This window comes from Typopeltis vanoorti, chromosome 13 (genome assembly GCF_054136105.1).
Source record: "Typopeltis vanoorti isolate ZY-2024b chromosome 13, IOZ_Tvanoo_1.0, whole genome shotgun sequence".
Lineage (NCBI taxonomy): Eukaryota > Metazoa > Arthropoda > Arachnida > Uropygi > Thelyphonidae > Typopeltis > Typopeltis vanoorti.
This window is the reverse complement of record NC_143561.1, coordinates 4,481,643-4,505,415: the sequence shown is the minus strand read 5'-3', so window position 1 is coordinate 4,505,415 and position 23,773 is coordinate 4,481,643. Positions and strand designations below refer to the sequence as shown.

Sequence of the window (23,773 nt, the reverse complement as noted above, 5' to 3'; positions counted from 1 at the left end):
TAGGTGAAAATTTTACATTAAATAATTTTTTTTTATGTGAGTTTTCCTCCTTTTTTATATTATTTTATGTTTATTTGATAGCATATAGTATCTGTAAACCATGGATAGACTAAGAATTAGGTGAATTTTTTGAAGCCACTTCAGATTTCCACGAAGCAGGCTGGTGGTTACACTGGGCAGTGAAATTCATCTACCCCTAAAGACATTACAAACATTTGTGCCCACAGTGGAATTAATACCTACAATATATTGGTTGGAAAGCAGATACCTCATCTCTTGGCCAACCAGGGCTGCATTGTATGGAACATCACAATATCAATGGATGCTGCATAATTTTATTGATCAGCAATGTGTAGCCCAGATTGCACAGTTAAGATCTTAGTATGTTAATGAAGTTTTAAATAATTACTTTATTCAGTATAATTTTGTGATGTGGTATTTCACAGTCTGTGCAGTTAGCATAGTGGCTATGCGCTTGCAACCATATGCCTAGGGAAGGAGTGTCCTAGGTTTGATTCCTGTTGACGACGTGAGGAGCCCAAGGATTATCCTTAGCCATAGCCAAGTTAGCCAGTCTTGGGCATGGACAGCAGGGTTTTTCTTCCTGCAAGCAGGCAAACTGGCCCCGTGAACACACATGGATTACAGTCATGAATATCTCCCTTAGGGGATGCAGCAGAGGAGTGGCGAACCAGCTGCATTAATACGCCAGTAACCCCTCATTAGGAGGGGACTCAACCCATCCTAGGATGGACGAGAGGGATAGGATAGGTATTTGAATACATCTGTCAAGTAACTAACTCAGATTTTTAAATCAGCATATGAGATCCTTCCAGATTTTTTTTCCCAGATATATGGTTTATGAATAATAATTTTTGAATGCATTCTTAAGAAACTTTTTTTTTTGTAACATGTGCTGCTGTAGTTCAGATGCATACTTCTCACTGCAAACATGATTATATGTTCTGTGCTCAAATATCTTTAATGGTACTAATTACCTGCCATATTTATGTATATTAATTGCTACGATCATGCATTTCATTTTAATTGAAATGACTAAAATATTTTTTGTTACTTCATCCTGTCTAATCATCTTTAGAACGTTATATTTGCTTTTTTTGTTGATCCAAAATGCAAAATGCTGTCCTATAGTACACTAGTATTGTGAATGGGAAGAAGATTAGGAAAAAAGAAGAAACTTTACTTCTTAGGAATAAGTTTTGTCCAAAATGGAAATGAATTCTGTAAAAAAACTTACTAGATGATTTGAATCTCTGCAAATGAAACTAAGAAAAATATTTCTGGAATTTTTCTGTTCATTCCTTCATTTCTTAGAAGTGGGTTAGTTCTTCAGCTATTCTGATTTTATGAGCATTTGAATAACAGGAGAAGGAGAAGTGATTAACTGTTGAGTAGGTTTTTCAGACTGGAGCAGAACAAGAAACTACCCTAGCAAGTTATATAAAGAGGATATGAGGAAAGTAGTGAGGAGCGGGTCTTTTGCTTAGACTTCATTTCGTGGGTGAGTGGAATATATTACTAGAGAATGGTGAGTGCAACAACGTTGAACAAGTTAAGACACAGTTTGATAGTGAGAACCTTTGTTGTGTCGCTTTCTTCCTTATCTCAACTATTTTAACTTTTTATGCTATATCTCCGTAATACACTCTATTGGGTAACACGTGGTACCTCTGAGGGACAATGGAATTTCCTCGAGATCGAGGCAGTATCAGAGTGTCCGAGATTTACCTCTCGTAAAACGCCAAGAAATTTATTTGTTTCGCTGCGCCACTTAGCGCTATTAGATTATTAATATTAACAACCAAGAGGTAATCTCAGGACAGTACTTAATGATACCTATCAACTCTGCAGACGTGGCCAAAATATACCCTTTTCTAATATCCCACATAGGTTCGCATTAATATTTTATAAGCAGTGCATCGGATTCCAGAAATCACAGAAAGTCTTTGTTAGAATCAAAAGCAAGGTTTATTATACTCAAAAATTGATACACATAATAACATAAATTAAAATCCCATCTTAAGGGAGTTCCAGACAAGGTATATAATATTCAAACACTACTATTACACTCATAAAATATTATACAGTAGCTTCCTAAAGTAAGAATTATATTAACCTTCGCTAATGCATTAGTCATGTACTATTATCACAATCAATCTAAAACTCCATAGCTCTGTCAGACTACACAAGATAACATTCATATCTTTCACAATCTCTTTATACTTTTGCCAATTCTTTACTCTAAAATATCCTTAACTTCATTCAATATAAAGGCAAACTTTAACACAACGACAGATAGTAAGGTTAAAATCAATATTCTTCTAAAGTGATAACAATACAATCCTATCCTATATCATTAATGTTCTTCTATAACATATTAGCATGACACAAATCTTTCATTCATAATCAGCGTAACACAAACAAACTTTACTTATCTTCCCCTTTTGGTTCTTTAGTCTTCATAGGTTCACAGGAAACTGGCCTTCTGTAGACAGCTGGACTTGCTTCTTTTCGCGGAGAATACGGCCGCTGAGACCATAGCTGCCTATCGGGAATTTCTCCGATACCGAGGGCACTCGCACCCTACGCCACCACGAGAGACGAACACAGAGATCCAGGAACAAAAGGCCTTGTTACAGGGTTGCATGACCCTTATATTTCCCTCTTTCCTTCTCGGCGATTCTCGCCCTTTTTGATGTCCAGCCATCTCACACGTGCTACTACGTCATGGCGTCCATATCTCTCCCCCGCTATCGCACATATGCTGACGTCACGTTGTTTGCTTGGGGCGAGCCGCTCCCTCGCGTACATCTCCGTAACCTTTGGACTTGACTCCCCCCCAACTGTTGAATTTGTGCTTACATTCTATAATTCTTTTATACATGAACTTTTATAATGCTCTGTTACTGTTTTATACCTTCAATATTAATCAAATCACATTCGTGAATGGCACAGAATACATACTTATTTACCCTTTTATAGCAGAACATGCTTGATACATATATACATATTACTTATTTTACACTTAGAGGCAATTTACTGTATTTATCTCATTCTTTTGTTTGGAAAAGCATGTTAGACTGTTAGACTAGATAAGATAGGAGTTCATAAGTTTCCACTCTATCACAATCTAACACCTTCCCACAATTGACTCCTTTGATTGTGGAGATCTGATAATAATGATGGTGATATAATAATACTAATATGTCATTATGAAATCTTGAAAAAAAAAAAAGAAAAAAGTTTGTAGGAAATTTGTTTCCATAACATATTCACAAAGCACTTAAAACAAAGTACTGTTGTAACATTTCTATTTATATCTGTTAACTTATGTTGTCAATTAACTGTGGTATTCACCACACCTAGGTGGTTCAGGTTTCATGCTTATAAATGCCATTAAAGAAACCAAGTTTACTGTGCAGAGAGAGAGTCCATAGAACAGTTAGTAACAGCATGCATTTGAATATTGTGTAGGATGCAAAGAAAAGCTATATGGGTTTTTCAACTTTTGAACTCTTCCTTTCATCCTGCAAAACAGTCCTAACATGTGCAATGAAAATTTTCTTATAGCATTGTAGTTATAAGCAATTGAAATGGAATTTCAATATATGATAAATCTAATTTCCCAGTTTACATTTGGTAGATCTCTAATAAATTAATCTAAATATTTTTGTTACAGTTAATTGTCCACTGTGGAATGTCTGCACTTTCAAAGGTGCTACAACTAGAACAAGTAGCTAACAACAATGGATATGTGGCATTAGATATTCGAGGAAAGCTACCTCCAAAAAACTGCTGTGTTCACTGTGGCCCCAAACTTCTGTGCAGTAAGTTAGATATGTCTCAAGTTTCTCATGAGGTGAATTCATCTGGAGCTGATGTTCCTGCAGTTGTTTCTCGAGATGCTGGAAGGTGCTGTCACTCACTTAACTATAGTTTGAAATTTATACTTGCCATTTCATTTTGGTTTGTTTATGTGGGATGAAAAGTCCTTGAAACAAGCCTAGCTAATATTACAAAAGCAGGAAAACTGAATACCCTATCACACAAATAGTTTTTGGCCATTTTTGCATTAAAAATAGATATCAAATTTCAATTTGACAATCTTTGTGCATTGTCAAAGTCATCTACTCAAATAACGTTATCTTCACTCCCATCCAGAGCATTAGAGATGCCAGTTTTGTTTTTTAAAAAAAAACTCTTGGCAATTATTTCTGGTGAAATCTATCCCAATCTCTCAAAATCCATTTCCACAACAGTTCTAGTGATGATCTCTTAATCTTCCCTGCCGCAGTCAGTCATAGCTGCTGGTTGCCATCCACTCCATGCAGAATTTTTGTACATAGTCCTTGAATGGCTTGTTGACAGATACATTCAAGTGCTGTAGACAAGGTATAAGACCACCAGGAATAATGGTCACATCGGTCTTCATCGAAAAGTTTTTTTTACTGTTTCAGGACCTAAGTATCCATGGCGAATATCCCACACAAGGAGAGACTGGGCATCGAAATAAGACCCCTGGCCATTTGTCCCAAATTCTTCTAATCCAATCTTGAACCATTATAGTGTCCATCCACACTTTTTTTTGAAATCTTACATGAATTTCAGGGAGAAATTTCCATTTCGAGATTGTTTCCCTTTTGAATACGTAAGGAGGCAACTATCTTCCTTCTGCAGTAATTGCGAGCATGATTGTGAATCACTGTTTAAGCTTTTTTCATGTGCAAAGTATATGCGAAACTTTTTAATTTTTTTTTCATAAAGTAAAATCAGGGTTGTGAGATATACATGATGGCGAGTTATATTTTAGTAAATACAGTATATCCTCTGAACTTCAACTCTGTATACACCATTCACTCTCTCATACATTCCTAGTCACACAGACTTCCTGCATTTCAGTTCTAACAGTGTAATACACAGCTTTCAATTTTCCTTATCCCGAAGTGGATATGAGCCCTTTCTTTCATTGTTACATAGTGATTAACATTCACAATGATAAAGTTATGGAAACTGTATGTTAGAGTAATTAATTTAATATAAACTAAGGTAAATTATATGCTGTTTCAAACTTCATATTGAGTTCATCATCTGAAGTGAACACACACAGACAAAGCAACAAGTTACAATGCAGTTTTGCATAGTATGCCATAGTATCACTAATTGAGCCAATCATTACTCTACTAGCCTAATGTCTGATTGTCGAAAAGAAATAATATAAACACGCAACACTTCCTAAACAAACTTAAAGAATGTCATGTCACACTCAGAAAAGGAGATTTATTAGTCAGTTTGACATATCTGCCCTTTTCACACATGTCCCAGTCAGGGACAGTTCTTTTGCAGGAACAAATTTCAGCCTAATATCACATCCTTCTGTGTCTTCATGTGGCAAGATAATTTTTGTCTACAAAAAGAGGGTGTAGAAATGACTTCACCACTCTGTCTGTCTATTACCAACTTTTATATGAAAGCTTTTGAGCAGCATTCTCTAGATTTATTTACTTCAAAGCCCTGTTTGGATCAGATATGTTGACAATTTTTTTTTTTTAAACTGATATTTTTGTTGGCACCATGGCCCCTAAACTTTAAAACCTCTCTCATCTGATAAACAACACTGATTTGTTGGTGGTATATATACAGTTCACTGTTGAAACAGAAACCCAGAGCATACTTCTATTCCTAGATGCACTTATCATGTGTCTTCCCTTGGGCAATGAAGATCTATCCTTCACTGTCCTGCCAATACATATACTTTGATTTCTAATACAAAAACTTGGGATCATTAATAACCTCAAAAACTGAACAGCAACATTTTATTCTGATGAGCAAGTCCTTAAGCAAGAATTACAAATTATCTGCAGTACTTGAGAGATTTGTGAATGATAGAAGAGGAGAGTATAGAAGCAGTAGGAGAGATGAAATGAGAGAGGAGTTTGGGAATGATAGATTAGGAGAGTATAGAAACAGTAGAAGACAGGGAATGAGAGAGAGGTATGAAAATGATAGAAGAGTAGAGAATAGGAACAGTAGAAGAGAGGGAAGGACAGAGACGTATGGGAATGATAGAAGAGGAGAGAATGGGAACAGTAGAAGAGAGAGGTATATGAAGGATAGAAGAGGAGAGAATAGGATAAGTGGAAGAGAGGGAATAAGAGAGAGGTATGGGAATGATAGAAGAGGAGAGAATGGGAACAGTAGAAGAGAGGGAATGGTAAGAGGTGTAATGTATGGTGACTCAATGATCCGTTGTGTGCAAGTAGGATGCGTGAGGAGTGTTCGCCTGGAGGAACAATAGAAAGTGTGGCTATGGCAATTCAGAAGGGTGAAAGGATGGATGAGATGATTGTGATGGTAGGAACAAATGACTTGAGAGGTTATGTAAATTGGGCAGTGAGAGATATGAGATTCTTGCTTGAGATAGTACGAAAGAAGACGCAGAGAGGAAAGATAGTGTGCGTGTTGCCTAGGTATGATTGTGACGAGCTGAGTAGAAGAGCAGTCATATTGAATAACATAATAGCTAGAATGTGTCAAAAGACAGGATTGGAATATGTGGATGCTTGGACAGCATTTGAGGGCAGAGAGGAGAATTGTATGCGAGAGACCTCTTGCATATGAATGAGGATGGAGGTAGGCATGAGATTGCTGTTTTGAACGAGTCAATGTAGGGAAACTAGAATGTCCAAGGTGGATGGTAGCAGGGGTGGCCTCTTATGGGAAAGGGTACTTGGGAGAAGGGGACAACATCAGGTAGCGGTGAGCCCAGTAGAGTCTAGAGGGAATAATTCTGGGTATAGAAATAATGGCATTTTTATGTTTTATACTAATGCCAGGAGTATCCGGAATAAAGGAGAGGATTTGGTGGTGCTGATAGCATCAGCCTGGCCAAAGATTATTGGGATCACTGAGACGTGGTTGACAGAAGAGGATATAATAACAGGAATAGAAGTAGCAGGGTACAGTATTTTTCGGCAGGATAGAAAGGGAAAGCTTGGTGGTGGAGTACTGCTTATGATAATTGACGACTTATGTCCTCTGAGAGTGGAGGCTTTGGAAGGCAGTGACACTAATGATTTTGAAAGTATATGGCGTGAGGTAGAGATGGGAAAGATGGGATATTTAGTGGGGTATTGCTATAAACCAGGGAGCACAGAGGGTGGGGACCAGGAGATGTTTAGACAGTTGAGCTTGGCAAGTGCAAGAAAAATGATTGTTATGGGAGATTTTAACTACAGCAGTATAAATATCTTCCTACAGGAGAGGAAGATGCATGTAGCAATAAGGTGTTGTGTCATCCTATCTTGCTTACTGATCTAATTATGATGGTTAGTTGAATTTATCCTTACTTCATTAAATTCCGTTTTTTATTTGTCAGATGTTGATTGATACTGATCCTAATATAAAAAATTTATATTATCCGGTGCCACCTTATATTCAGATTAGTCTATACGATATAGAGGAATCAATCATCAACTAACGTTTGCAATCTCACTTTTCTACAGGCCGAGGTTAGTATTATCTTTTAAGGCTTCCGCAAGGTCCGATAAATTTTTATGAGTAGTGCAGATGAAAGAAAATCAGGCAAACATCAAATTGAATTCAATAAAACAAAACATTTAATGCAGGGTTATATAACATGTACATCTAAGTATAACTTTCTAAACAAGATTATGCAATTGAACAAATCCAAAATATCTCTGAGATACGGTAGCTGTTCAGTTAGGTTTTAAGATTAAAGCCAAACATCTTAGATCTTATTATTCAAGACATAAGTATTTCTATCACAACTAGTCTCTATTCTATGAGACAAATCATAATCTACACATCGATTTAGTTCTGGTGCTTAGAATAGATACAATGCATTAAGCATCAAACATTCAACTCTCAGTTCTCTATATTCTGTTGATTTATAGAAAATAGTTCTCACAATTCAAAGTTCCAGAATTCCAATAAATATTTTTATAGTTGCGGTTCTCTAATTCACTTCTAGTCTATAAACACTTAATTGAATCACAAGGCAGTTATCAACTCAAGGGGGGGAAACACTTTAGTGCTTCTTTCTTTCGACTATTTAAAGTTAAAGGCCACAGCTAGGGTTAAGATATATTAGGCAGAACTAATTTACATTTGCTTCACACTGGATGTAAAAAGGATGTCTTACTGGGTTACAACTTCTGCATATTGAATTCACTTTGGCACATTATCAAAATTCCTGCTAACTAATTACCGTGAGGAAACACAATTCATAGAAATCTTCACTATGTTAACTGAAATATTAAACATAGAGCTACATAAGTGTTGACACATTAGATTTACGTCATGTACTAATTCCTTATTTTCCACTAAGTATTGACTTCAGCTCTGCAGCTTTCTTCCTCTAATCATTAGGAATCTATCATAATATCAGAATTCCATAGAGGTAGTTTTTAATGCCTATTTATTCCCGGTCCTTTCCATGTCGATTTTTTCGCATATCTCAACTCTCCTTTCGTTACAGACGTCCAGTCTCTTCGCTGTCCCTAAGCTTTCTCCTCGTTTACTTTCGTTTTTCAATTAACTGCGTTTATTCTTCCTGCCAAAATCCGGTTCTAGCCAGTTCAGCTTACATCTACAGACTTCTCTCCATATCATAGCCGTTCACATTCTAAGCATGCACTAGCTAAAAACAACTCCGTTTCTCCTTTACTAGCCAATCAAATTCAATCAGAAGAATTACATAAAATCATATCAGCAGAATTCCACATATTTACATTCTTTTTTTTTTAGAAATAATAAATAAAGACATAATCTGTAATTCACATAAAATACATTTAAATATGATAAATACAAATTCTTATAATATATATGCATAGCATCTTACAACATTAACATAGGAATAAATAAAATAAATTGAGTGACATTTTAATACAGAGTCCTTTCAGTACTAATACATATTCTAGATTAAATAATAAAACAATAATACACAAACTCAAAGTAATTATATGAATAATAATTTACAAGCAAGAGATTAACATCAAATAATATTTACAAATGTTGCTTAAGTTATGGTAGATTGTGTTAAATGTGAATGAAGTATTATAATTCTCAAATATCTTCATTCACAATTTAACAAAGGGAATGGAATTTCTAGAATTCTTGAGGGACAGATATCTTAGGCAACATGTAATACAGGGAACAAGAGGTTCAAGAGTTTTGGATTTGGTCATAGCATCAGAAGAGCTGATAATAAGTGAGATGAAATCTCTCCCACCAGTTGGAGAGAGTGACCATGTGGTTTTGACTTGGAAGATGAATAGATGCAGGAGCATCAAAGAGATGGGAATATATGTGGAATTATAAGGCAGGTGATTACAATAGTCTTAGACATCAACTTGCGGAAGTTTCATGGACGGAGGAATTGGAAGACCGGGATATCATTGGTGCTTGGGAAATTGTGAAGGAATATTTGTTAGCAGTAATAGTAAGCTGTATTCCACAAGTGAAGAAGAGGACACAATTTGGAGTTGACAAACAATATTAAACAGGAGCTGCATGTGAAAAAGAGGCTATGGAAGAGATATAAGGAGACAGGTCAAGAGAAGTTGCATGAAGAATATAAGACACAGGCCAGAAGAGTGACCAGTATGGTAAGAAAGGCGAAACTGGAATATGAGAGGAGATTGGCCCTAAGATCCAAAGAAAATCCTAGGGAATTTTTTAGCTATGTGGCCAGTAGGAGGAGAAATGACTGTGGAAGAATGATATTGTGCAATAAAAATGGGAATAGAGTGACTGATGCAGAGGACATAGTGGAATTGTTCAATGAACACTTTATTGGAGTATTTCATCTTGGAGGAGTCAGTTTTAATACTAGAGGGATAGGACAGGTTCGAGGTTTAGAGGTGCAGGAGGAGAGTGTGTTCCAAATACTGAATACTCTGGATGTCAGTAAAGCTGTGGGACTGGATGGTATTTTACCATGCGTTTTGAGAGAATGTGCAAAGGAACTGACAGCTCCTTTGAGCTGGCTTTTCAATGAAAGTCTAGCTGCAGGAAAAGTGCCCAGGGAATGGAAGGAAGGTAAGATAGTGCTATTGCATAAGGGTGGTAGCAGACTGGAAGTGTCTAATTATAGACCAGTTTGTGTGTCATCAGTAGTTGTTAAGATCTTGGAGAAATTAGTTAGGGACCGTATACAACATTGGGCAGATGAGGGTAATGTTATCTGTGAGAGTCAACATGGATTTGTGAGGGGATGCTCTTGTTTTAGTAATATGCTAGCCTTTTATAATAAAGTTACAAGAGCATTGGATGAGGGAAAGGCATATACTGTCATTTTCCTAGACTTAGCAAAGGCATTTGACAGGGTGCTACATGATAAGCTGATACTCAATATTCATATAGAGTATGAATCCATGTTGTCTCCCCTACTTCATCCAGATATCTCCTCCAATAGAGTATGCAGCATCCCATCGATGTGTCCAAAAACCTCAAGACCTTACATTTTAGTTCTCAGACTATTGTTCTCAGATTTGGTCCCCAGGATTTGAAGGGGATAAATTAACTGTGGAAAGGGTACAGAGGCAGATAACAAAGACAGCTTCAGGACTGTACAATGTTAGTTATGAGGATTGGCTGAAGGAATGTGGACTGCAGAGTTTGGTGGATAGAAGGAGAGGTGATATGATTGAGACTTTTAAACTGTTGAGAGGTGGTTACAGGGTTGACATTGGGGAGTTCTTTCGCTTGGTTGAACAGCATGAAGGCGTGATGACAAGGGGCCATCCCTGGAAGTTACAAAAGGGAACTGTGAGCGAGAGGGTGAGGAGTGGTTGAACCGTGGAATGCATTGCCTGATAGAGTGGTGAGAGCCAGAATGGTCAATGAGTTTAAGGAGTGGTATGATAGACTTTGTTTTTACTAGGAGTGACCTCCCACGATGAGTCTTGATAGACTTGTGTTTTCTAGGAAGGACCTCCCGAGATGAGTCTTTTGACTCCTTGGTGGCCTAAATAATAATAAAAATAAAATATCTTCTTGGAGCTTTTCCTAGCACATTTTGGGCTTTGAAGCAAAACCTGTTTAAGAATAATTGATGTTATCTAGAAAAGAGAAGTCTACTCCATAGGTCTCTATCTTTCTCACAAATTCACTCCACTCATACATTTTCACACTGTTTCTGCTTTTTCTTTTCTATTATTTTCATGGGTGCTCTTCTGCCAAACTGGTTATCTTCAGTTCTCTGTTTTCTTTTAAATATATGAGAATATGAGCAGCTTCTGGTCAACTCCTTTCCTCCAACTCCTGTCTCTTTTCTTTAGAATGACTCATCCCCACCAGATCAATTTTCCCTTAACGATTTTGACCTCCAGATATTTAAGAGGCACATAATAGACATAGGATTAGATCATAGATTAGTATATTGGATTGGAGGTTATCACTATTGAGATTGTAGTCACTAGTGGTGCCCATATGGTCTATTTTACCATTACTATTCAACTTGTATGATATTGAGGAAAGTTTGATTTTCTTGAGCAAATTATCCATAATTACTGTGGGAGAAAGACAGAGAATGTGTTTGTCATAAATTTTGTGAAATAATAGGTGTCTCTCTCTCGCTCTCTCTCTTTTTTTTTTTTTTTAATGTGAATCCTTTCTACAAAGAATTGAAAATCTTTCATACCATGAGTGGGATGAGGCTTTAAATTATTTGGGAATTCTGCCTAGAGATCAGATATTGTATAATTTTCAAAACACTTTAGATCACCAATAAGTGATGGCTTGAGTGGTAGGTGATTTAACATACAGAAATCATCTACTACCAAGGACACTCTCAAACGTTGGATTTGAGTCCAACAGCCTGTAAGGTGGAGAGTAGAGATAGTGTCTACTCAAGCCAACAAAATATTACTTGCATATATGTACATTGATAATTCATGTTATCATAATTGAGTTTTGAGTTTGCTTTAAAAAAAAACATAGTTATTGAGTCTATAGTCTTTAATAAAAAAATCATAAAAGCCAACAGTTTATCCTGATAATGTTTCTTGAAATGTTTATTAAAATCTCAAAATATTTCAAATATTTATTAAAACAAAAATGCAGCATTCTTCATTCCTAATATAACAAACTCTCTTACTAATTGTAATTCATCTTTTTATGTAGGTACCTATGTGAATTCATTTATTACACTTCTCTAAGTCTCACTGGACTGACAGCCTTCATCCACCTTCCATCATTGGATGAGCCTTACAGTGCCCATCAGTTGGCAGAAAGTCTACGTATAGCAATTTGTGCAATGCTGAAACAGGCTAATGAAATAAATTCAAATATACCTGAATGAACAATAATATATATATATATATATATTTTTTTTTTTTCTGTAAATTAGGCTCGAATAAATTTAGTGTATTATAATTTAACATGAATATAGTTTGAGTGGGTAATTGTGGGCTTCCAATTCAGTAAGATAACATTTTATGGCACCCATAATTTTTATAATCCATGCTATGGTTGTGGTCTTTAGGTGTTAAAAAGTCTTTTATCAAATATTAAAATCTTCAGCTTATGTATTTTTGTTTTTCTTTGTATATTGTACTGTTATTTTCATTAAACTTGACAATTACACTTTTTTTAACCTTCTCTAATTCCAGATATTGTTTATTAGGATAGCCATTAACTTTTTTCAAAACCTGACTCAACATATGACAACAGTGGCAGTTTTTCACAATTTATTTACATGCTTTCTGATTTGACTTTCTTTCCACTTTCCTTTCTAACATTATTTTTTTTTGGAGAACTTCTCTCTTTGTCATTAAATGTTTTCAGACAACTTCTCATTCTCATTAAAAGTGTTAAAAAAAATTTTTTGTACCTAAAAATGACAAGCATTATATATATGAAAGAGATTAGATAACAAAATAATTAGACAATTTCTTTATCTAATTCCAGGCTGCATGAAGAAAGACATTCTAAGTTTGATTCTAGTTGCTGACTAGAGGAACTTTTTCTAAGCTTTTCTTCAACAGGTTCCTGAGTTAGTCAATGTCTGTCATGAGCAGGTAGAGTTTTCCTCCTGGAAACTTGGGTTTTAAGCCTGCCACTCTAGAAAATTTACCATAGCTCACTTATTACACACAATAATATTGTTAGTATTTAGAGCCATGAAATGGTGGTGGCAGTTATCTAACATTTTCTCTGTCTTCTCCCCCCACCCCACCCCACCCCACAAAAAGCTTTGATTTATTGATAGTTCTGGGCTTGCTGTTGGTAAATGCATGCATGAAGTAGATGAACTTTATATTTTTATATTAATCCTAACATGAGAGGTCAAAGAGCCTATAAGAACATTAGTTTTATCTGTGGAGTGCAGGTGAGAACTGAGAAAGAAGGCTGCCTTCAAACAGGTAGAACTAAAGGAGCACCATGTATTCTCTATGGGAAATAAATGTGATTATGAGAAGGATCTAATTCTTTTAGTTTCTTAAGAAATTAGATAAATTAAAAAATTCTTGTAAACATTGGTATTATCTGAGAAGTTGAGATGACCAACATGAATATTTTAATACATTTACTGAAAAAGTTGCATGAAGAAGTTATTTCACAGATTAATGATGGAAAATGTCCTTTTGTTCTATTCTTTGCATTTATAGCCATGACATACACTTGAATCAAAACACTCAGCTTTTATTAACACCAGATCTCCATGGAGTCAGACTCATCGTGGGTGTACAGTGTAACACACTGTGTTTAACAGTGTACACACTGCTATACACAAAGCCCATAAAACTGTGCTTTAATCTCATTCAGTGTATCTGCATTTGCCACAATGTCAAGTAAGGCATTTCACTAACTACTCTCCATGCAAAGAACCTACTGCTGCTGCTCACACCCTCCTTATACAACTTTCAGGTATGGCCTGGAATGCTTGCAAAGCAATGCCTTGCAAGCATTTCCTCAATCTCTCTTCATATTCCACATCACAAAGATGCAATGTGACCTCTGAACCTCAGATCCTTGTCTACCACCACCACTCCAAGATCTCTTGTCTATTCAACTTCCAAAATTTCCCGACCAGATGTATACTTTGCATCCCATTGTTGCCTATCAAATTTTACAACATTACACTTTGTAACATTGAACTGACAGTTCCATACTGTTGCTTACTTGCACAATTTATTCAAGTTCTCCTTTTAGGCTACATCTATTTGATTCCTCATCACTCTTCTCAATTTTGCATCATCTGCAAACAGTTGTATATCACCAATTATCCCAATATAATTAATATACAAATTAAATAACAATGGTCTGAAAACAGACTCCTGCAACACACCAGTAGTGACTTTCCTCTTCTGGGATTTTCCTCTTTCCTCTACTGTACTCTCCTCAAGAAGAGGAAAGTGAACATCTTGTGGTATGGCAATCTATCAATAGCCTTTGCCTCTCTTGTTAATGCAATATCTCCACCAAAGTCCATTTGCCTTTGGAAATGTGCACTGTATGAAGTCCCTCTAGTTGAATTCTTTAAACAGTGGTGCTTTGGATGCCATACCGTAGCACGTGGCACTTCACATCAATGCCATGTGCTACACTATGCAACTTACCTTGTGAAAAGACTATATTAACTATATTTAAATAAAACTTAACTTAAATTACTTACTACCACAATACAATCTAGTTTAACACAGCTTTTAATTAATATTGCTAGTTTTTCTAAATAAACAGCTAAGTTTTTGGAATTCTCCAAACACAAGTCTATCATGAGACACCACTTGACAACAAATTTATAAATAGCTTAAGATAATAAGTTATAAATTAAAATAAAAATACTGTATAATGACAACATAATGGAGAAGCTTTAATGAGAAAACATGAACTTTGCTTTGTCCATGATTCATGGACAAAGAATGCATACATGAAAAAATACATGATTCATGGACATGCCTCGAGTCATGGGAATGGTGTTTTGATTCATATCATCAATCCACAGCACTAATCATTTTTCCATTACTTCACTCCTTGAATGTGATGATCTTGACACTTTTGCATTAACAATTCCTGCATGTGAACACTTTGTTATCTGCATTGTTGATGCTGTACAAGTCATTATTGCTTTACACACACATCAGAATGGCACTCACCTGATTTGATGTGCCGAAATCACTTACATTTTTGCATCAATGGTAAGTGAATTTCTACTTTTAAATACTAATATTAAATTTTAACTCTTTTAGCAGTCTTTACAACATGGTTCATTGTAGACCAAAGTGTAAACAATTTTTTTTTGTAATTTCTACCCATAATACTGCAGAATATAAAACAAAAACAACCACGAATGACAGCTTGCATTTATGCTTTTGATTTTGTTTTATTCTTCTTACGTTTGATTTTATGTTATCATCATCATCATCATCAAATTCCTGATATATACCTTCAAGGGGTGTACAGGATATGATAGTACTACATGAAAAATTACATCATTGCTAACTTTTTATCTACAATTTTCCTCCAAATCAGTCTGTTACCTATCTAGACTCCAACATTATCATATCTTATATTTCTCTCTCTCTTCTAAGGCACTTTTTACTGTATCAATCCACCTATATCTTTGTCTTCCTCTGAGTCTTTTTCCTACCAACCTGTCAGAGAACACTTGTTTTGCTAATCTTTCCTCTCCCATTCTGTTTAAGATTTTATGTTATTGAATTTGAAATGTTCGTTAATTTAAATCTTTGTAAATAGAGAAAACGTAAAATGTGGCCTACCTATATACTACTGTACATGCATCTCCCCTGTCCAAGGTATTTGTCACCTTGTTATAGTACATAAGCAAATTGGTAAAAACAGCTTCCCTTTAACAGACCCATACTGACAAGCACAGAGAATAATGCTGTTATCAAACCACTTTTGTCCTCTCACCAACCTATCCAATAATTTAACTATAACTCCAGATATACAGATTGGCCTACAATTTGTAGCCTTAGCCTCATCACTACTTTTGTGAAGTGAAACAATATTACCTTCCTTACACTCCTCTGGGTCGTATGCTGTTTCAAGACTCTTGTTAAACAATTAGACCAAGGTGATTCATTAGCCATTCACCTCTCCAACACACTAGTCTGTCATCCAATCCCATCAGTTTCAGTTTAGTGACCAACTTGTGGTGTGGCAATCTGTCAGAAGCCTTTGCAAAATCTAAGTATTCCACTAAATATGCATCTCCCTTATACAATACTTTCATCACCTTGTTATAGTACATAAGCAAATATGTAAAACATGACCTCCCTTAAATAAATCCATGCTGACAAGCACAAAGAATACCACTGTTATCAACCCACTTTTCTATCCTATATCTCTCCAACCTCTCCAGTGCCTTAACTACAACTCCAGGTATACAGATTGGCCTATATTTTGCTGCCTTAGCCTTATCACCACCTTTGAATTGAAACAGTTTTGCTTTCCACTCCTTTGGGACTTGTCCTGTTTAACAAGACTGTTGTTAAACAGGTAGGCCATGGCTGATGGATGTTTGTGATCATCGGTGAAAATAATAGTGGTGATGGTGTACAGTAGATGATGTTGGTGTAGATGAGGCAGTTTGTGGATGAGGTTGAGTGGTGGAGATGGAGAGTTGTAGAGTAGGTGCCCTCCATCGATGAGTCTTATTACTCCTGGAGGTGTCAAATAATAATAAGATTAATTTCCTGAACATTTCCTTAAGACATGTGGTGATATGTCACCATGTCCTATTGCCTTATTGATATATAGCTTACTTAACTTCTCATATACCTCTTACTTGATCACCAATGAATATTCTCTCATTTCATTCTCTACACTTGAGCTTCTCCTGATTTCAAACTTAGGTTGAAAAACACCCTCATGAACTCACTGATTACCTTGACTGTCCTTTGCAGCAGTTACTAGTTTACCACTTTCATTCATTAACGATCATCTTGCCATAATCGTTCTTTTTTTTCTGGTTACCACATGTCAAAAAAATTCCCCAGGGATTTTCTTGGTCTGATTTGCTAATTTCTGCTCATATTACACTTTACTATAAATTAAACATGCCAAGAAATTATATTCTTGGTTTCATCGTTTATTCAAGTGTAAGCAAACAAAGTTTGCACATGAAGTCACATCACGTACAGTTGGACAGTAAAGTGCCTCCAAATGCACTTTACTGTCCAAATGAGCCACTCTCCTGGCCTGCTCTTCTCAATCACTCTTCATGCAACTGATTAGTACCATTATTCATCTTGTGCTGCTTCCAGAGTGCCTTCTTGCAGATTCACCAGCCTAGTTGGCCAAATGGTTACTCTTTTTGGTTACCTTCTCTCCAACCAACAGATCATGGTTTCACATCCCAATGCCAGTATAGATGTTTATGATTGTCTTACCTACTGTACTTCTATAACCTTGTATATGACACAGTATGATCTTTGCTGTCCTTGCACCATTAAAAAACCATAAATCATCATAATTATCTTCCAGATACCATGCTTTATCCCCCCATTCATCCATTTTACACTTACAGTATTCAGCCTTTTACCCTTTGCAATGCATTCACACATTGATGCTGTTATGTGTTTCTTTGTAAGTTCCCAAGAGCATTTATTTCTTTACTGCTCAATGCTTCATTCCATGCTATAGTCTCAAGCTGTCTCCTAAGCTTATCATAATCACCAGCCTTGTACTTCCACATTTATCCTTTCTTCACAAAAGTCTTCATCTTCACTCTCACCAACTGGAGAGAAGTGTGAAACCCCATTCATAATCGCATTCTCTGAAGAAATGATCAGATCTAAAACTCTCGATCTTCACGTGCCCTCCTTTACATACTGTCTGAGATAGTTGTCTCTCAAGAACTTCAGAAATTCAATTTTCCTTATTCCCAAATGCTATCTTTCATTCCAGTTTATACCATAATTAAAGTCGTTCATAACAATCACCCTTTCCTTGTTTACTAACCAAAGTTGCTTATACATTTCTTCATCACCACACTTCCTGGCCTATATCAACATCCAACTAAATATATATCTTCCTGTCAACCTCCACCTCACACCACACTGCCTCAAAACCATTGCCACTATTTACTTCTTTTATGCCTATCTTATGTGGACATCATTCCCCTTTCTATCATCAGTAGCACTAACCAAAAACATTTATTCATGTTTCACTTATTCCATCAATTTTTGGGTGAATAAACATTCAGCAAAGCAATTTTATCTTTGTTATTTTCCCCTTTTCCCTGTTCAACTTGCATTCTCGTTCTCTCTATATCTCTTACACTACTACCATTTCCATTCCCAAGCACTTCAGTTCATTCGATTTCACTCTGCTGACCTTTCACTTCACCTCTTACTTCTGATCTCTTGCCTATATTACAACATGCACTTCTGTCAAGCAACAGTTTCTCCAGTTCACTCACTTCAAAGCCATTCAAATGTAATCCATCACTTCTGTATAATTCCATGCTTCTCTCAAATACATGCCACATATTCATGCTTCTTTCTGTACATCTCAACTCATCTTAATCATACCTTGGGAACACACTGACAGTCTTTCACGCAGTACTGTTATCTTTCACTGACCTCGATAATCTCATTATTTCCACCACTAACTCACTTGCTGATTTTCTTCTCATATTCAAAGCATGAATTATCTAGCTCATTTTCCCTCCTGAGAAGCAGACCTTATGGACTCTCATTATTGCCAGTTATTTTTCTTGCCTCTGTAGTGCAGTTGCAAGGACAGCATAACATTTGCTCTTTGAATAGATCTGGTTTAAAATCTTCTAGAATGGAGAAATATTTATAACAATTTTTCAAGCAATGTTTAGATAGTCTGCTTCATGCAGAAAACGTTTTTTTTTTTTTCCATCCTTCAAATAAACAAATTGGCTAGAAGAAAAACTGGCCTATGATTTTATCATAGTTGCTGTGAATGTATTTCCGAACTAATCTTGATTAATACAAGTGCTTTCATAGAATACTCTAGTAGTCAGCATGCTATAGCAAACACCACTATAATGAAGTGATGTCCTGTAATGAACTACAAATGGCCTATGTCCCACAGAACCACTGCTATTTTAAGTTAACTATTATAAACACTTAAAGCTCAAAACCTTCACAATATCAAATTTAATTTCCATGCAGATGATATTACTATCACTAGAAAAAGGAAATGGACAAAAACTTCACATTGATGATAGAACAAAGTTTACGTAATGCAGGAACCATACATAAATGCAGGAAATTGTGGGAAAGAGGACATAGAAAATTGTGGAATGTAGAACAAAAGAAACAGTGGGAAAGTGTCCATTGACAACAGAACATTAAGGATTGATAGGAGCAAAACAGCACATGAAAATGTACAAATGTAAACAATAATGGGAGACGTATAAGAAAGAACTAGAAGAGCATGTAATAAAATGAAAATGCAGAATTAATGTTTCAATTTCAAAATATTATGTTAGCTTTACCTGAAATTTTCATAATGAACTAAATATGTACAGACTACCATTAAAATGAAAAATAATTAATTCTGAATCAAAACAGTTTTACCTTATGGATTAAGAATCTTTCAAGCACAAAATAAGATATTACCCACATAACTTCATAACTTTTCATAAAACTTCAGATTAAAGAAATACTGTATGTTGTGCCATATCTCTTTAATTTACAGTTCTAAGAGAATAGTATCAATTTATGTCAGCTGTCTGTTATTGAATGTCTGTCCAATTAGAAATCTCACATTCACACTAGCTGTGCCAATCACTTTTCCGCTCTCCTTAATGTTGACTAATGTTAACCTGACCATATTTTGATTTTCCCAAACGGGGACGCTTCTATACAAGATAATAACTGGTACGACAAATATATTAATATTGACTTTTAACTTAAATTGTTTAATTGGCATCAAAATAATTGTACATTTAAGCACGGTTCTTCTAAGAAAAGCAAACAAAACAGATTTACTGTTAACTTAAAAAAAAATTAAAAGTATTTTATTAATTATGTATGTTTTAAATGTCTATTTTGTTTTTTGGAAAAAAACTGTTAAACTTTGAAAAAAGTTTTTAGTCTATGAATGTTGACGAGATTAATGATTATTTTAAACAATGTTTGTAATATTTTTATCCACTGTCTTTATTCCTTCTGAGCTGTAGTATACCACTCATATTTATCACTTGAGTGAACCTTCTGTAAAAATTGTGTGTTGCTTTTTAATTTTGTCATAGAACTATGTGCAGGTGAGTTCAATATTAATTTCACAATACAACAAGATTAATAGTTGATTCCAATATTCTACTTTTTTCTTCTGACCACACATTGTTCATCACTGAAAATATTCTTTCAACTGGAGTAGAAGTACCAGGAAAGCAGAATATGTATTCTATGGCATGAGAGGTTACAAATTTATCTTTTGGCTCTTGAAATGGGAGAACAATCCAACCCACTTTTCTTCACTAGTTTTCAAGTTTTCTTCTGTTTGCCTCCTATTTTCTTTTAAAAAATTCTTAGCAATCACCAGCTCACCAAAAAGATTATCCAAATCTATAGCTTCAAACCCAACTGCCTCATTAACTTTTTCTGCAGACTTTTCTACATCAGGCCATGATGAGGTGTTATTGTTGACCCAAGCAAAGGATCTGGTGTTCTCACCAAAGCTGTTTTGCCACATTTCAATGTAAGAGATGCATCTCTCATAAAAGGCAGTAACTTCTTGCATGACAACTGTACCATTAATCTATCCCTCATCTTCAAGTGATTGTAATAATTTTTTGGCTCCCTGTGGCAAAAATCTACTTTCTAGTCTTTCCTGAATGCTTGTTCTCAGTTTTTCAAGCTCAATGGTCACTTCAGTTGCAGTTGCCTTTGTTGTCTCCATAGCCAAAATGGTTTCATCGAAGAGATGGAACTGTCCATACACAAACCACCGGTACATTTCTCCACACTCACTGTTGAAAAAATTACTTATAATCACTGGATAGTGCTCTAGTGAGCAGAAGTAAGACTTCAGACCTTCATACATATGAAGAAATCGTTCAATAGCTGGGAGGAGAGATAAGAATCTTGTATTTCCATGTTTCAGTAATTTCCTGTATTTCACTTGCCCAAAGTCACAAAAATCTTTCAGCTGAGATATGCAAATGGTATAAATGTAAAAATACTTGGTAACTTTAACGATCAAAGCTTCAATGTCTATTGGAAGAACATCTTCGTAGACAGTTGTGGACAATATGTGCCCCACAGCCAACACCAACAATGTTTCTCCCCAAGTCTTTCTTTAAACATGCGAAAGCATTATTTTCATGTCGGTGTTTTACACAAATCATTTCTCTGGTCTCTTAATTCACCGTAGCAAGCATTTACTGCACATTATTTTTTTTAAAAAAGTCATTAAAAAAGAAACTATTTTAGGAGGAAGTAGACTGGTATATAAAAACTAACAAAGTAAATTATACTTGCTAAGAAATTATACTTATGTTTAATTCTTTATCTAAGTGGGTAAAGTATGATTCCTCTTTGATAAAGGATTAATCCATTTGTATAAACGATTAAAACAAGCATATAATTTTGTGGCAAATATAATGTGCATTGTGACAAAGTGAACTTTCTACAAAAACTTGATGTTTACTTCTAGAGTATACTATATGATTTCTTTATGTAGACAGTGGAAGAATCTATTTTCTGATTCATATTGTGAAAGGCTAATGACATTTAAATATATTTTCTGAAACAATTTTGTCATTTGTAACATAAATGTGTATAAGATAATAAACTTGAGGTGCTATAATACTCTTTGTCTCTTAGAAATTTTTCTGTCATTCTCAGAACTTTATCACCAACAGTTAAGTATTACCAAGTGAAGTTTAATGCATATTTCAATATTGTTTGATAAATTCGGGAATAATAGCTTTTTTATATAACCCACTTTTATTATAACATTGGTTTAAAAATCATAATAAATAAATAAATAAACTAAGGCTGCTGAGCAGCTCATAAAATATATTCATATGTATAACTGGAACACTGAAATCTTGAAATTTATAAATTCATACTGAAATAGTGTGTTGACTATTTAATTATTTGTTAAGCTTCTTAAACTTTCTGCTATATACTACAACATTTAAGGAATTAGTTTTCATCAGCTTTTGTACTCGTATAATTAGCTATGTATTATTATTATATAGTATCTCCACAGAGTCCTGAGATTCATCATGGGAGACCTCACTAACTTTTATACACATGAAATGTTGTGAGTGATTGTAGCAGTCTTTTTGAGCTCTACTAAGAAAAGTGTTTTTAAATAGTGTACAGTGTGGCTTTTTTTTTTTTTTTAAATCATATAATTGGGCTTCATATTTTCATGCTGGATTTCATGCCAGCCTGTTTGGCAGAGTGGTTAGCGTATCTGCTCTCCAGCCAAAAGGCTGTGGGTTCGAATCCCACCATGGGCATGGATGTTTTAGATTGTCGGTGAATATACTAGTGGTGGTAGTGGGCAGTAGATGGCATTGGTGTAGATGATGCAGTTCACTGTAGTTGGTGAATTGAATGGTGTAGATAGAGAGTTGTATAGTAGGTGCTCTCCCCCAACGAGTCTTTGGACTCATTGGAGGTGTTACGTAATAATAATATGTACCCTTCAGTAGTATTTGTTTGTTTATTTGTATTTTGGCCCCAGTCCAGCATGGAGAGATCACATCGAGTGAGTGGTATCAGTGGAACTAGCTGTAGATCCAGAAATGAGTTGTGTTTGTATACCAATGCTAGAAGTATAAGAAACAAGGCGGATGAAATGATTGCACTAATTGCATCTGTGCACCCAGAGATTGTTGGAATAAGTGAAACATGGTTAGATGAGGACGACATCCTGACAGAAATGGAGATGGAAAGGTATGATGTGTTTCGTGAGGATAGAAGGGGTAAAAAGGGAGGGGGAGTGCTATTGATGATAGAGAAAGAGTTATGTCCATACAAGGTAGAGATGCAAGAGGGAAATAGGGCCAGTGGTTTTGAGGCAGTATGGTGTGAGATAGAGGTGAATAGAATCAAATACTTGGTGGGATGTTGTTATAGACCAGGTAATGTGGATGGTGATGATAATGAAATGTATAGTCAAATAAGAAAAGGGTGATCATTATGGGTGATTTTAATTATGGCAATATAGACTGGAATGATGAGATAGCAACTGGAAGTAAAGAAAATGAGTTTCTTGAGTTTTTGAGGGATAACTACCTCAGACAGTATGTAACAGAGGGCACACAAGGATTAAGGGTCTTGGATTTGGTCATCTCATCGGAGGATGTAATTATCAATGAGGTGTCAAATCATCCAACTGGTGAAAGTGACCATGAGGTGATTACCTGGGTGGTTGCCAGCAGTGCAAGGACCCCTGTGAAAAAAGGGTATATGTGGAACTACAAGGGGGGATGATTATGAAGAGCTCAGGAGACAGCTTGCAGGTGTAGCATGGAATGAGGAATTAGCTGGAAAAGAGATCAATGCAGCATGGGGGATTTTCAAAAACTACTTAGTAGATGCAATGTCTAAATGTATACCATGGGTGAGAAGGTTAAATAAGGTAGGTGTGAGATGGATGAATAAAGAGATTAAGCATGCGATACAGAGAAAAAGGGCATTGTGGAGGCAGCATAAGAGAAGTGGAAGTAACCAATTTCATGAGGTCTACAAAGACCAGCAAGGAGGGTGACTTGGTTGGTGAGAGTAGCTAAAGAGAGGTATGAACAGCAGTTAGCTAATGA

At 35.6% G+C, this 23,773-nt stretch overlaps 1 protein-coding gene across 1 annotated transcript in view; it reads left to right on the top strand.

Annotated features, from left to right (window-relative positions):
• Nucleotides 1-21,803, top strand: part of LOC150099897 (pyroglutamyl-peptidase 1) — a 105,475-nt gene extending 83,672 nt beyond the window's left edge. The window contains exons 4-5 of the mRNA XM_090403305.1: nt 3,701-3,933; nt 12,166-21,803. Coding sequence (XP_090259431.1) covers nt 3,701-3,933; nt 12,166-12,343 — 411 coding nt within the window. The 3' untranslated portion in view covers nt 12,344-21,803. The remainder of the gene's footprint in view (nt 1-3,700; nt 3,934-12,165) is intronic.
• The last annotated feature ends 1,970 nt before the right edge of the window (nt 21,804-23,773 follow it).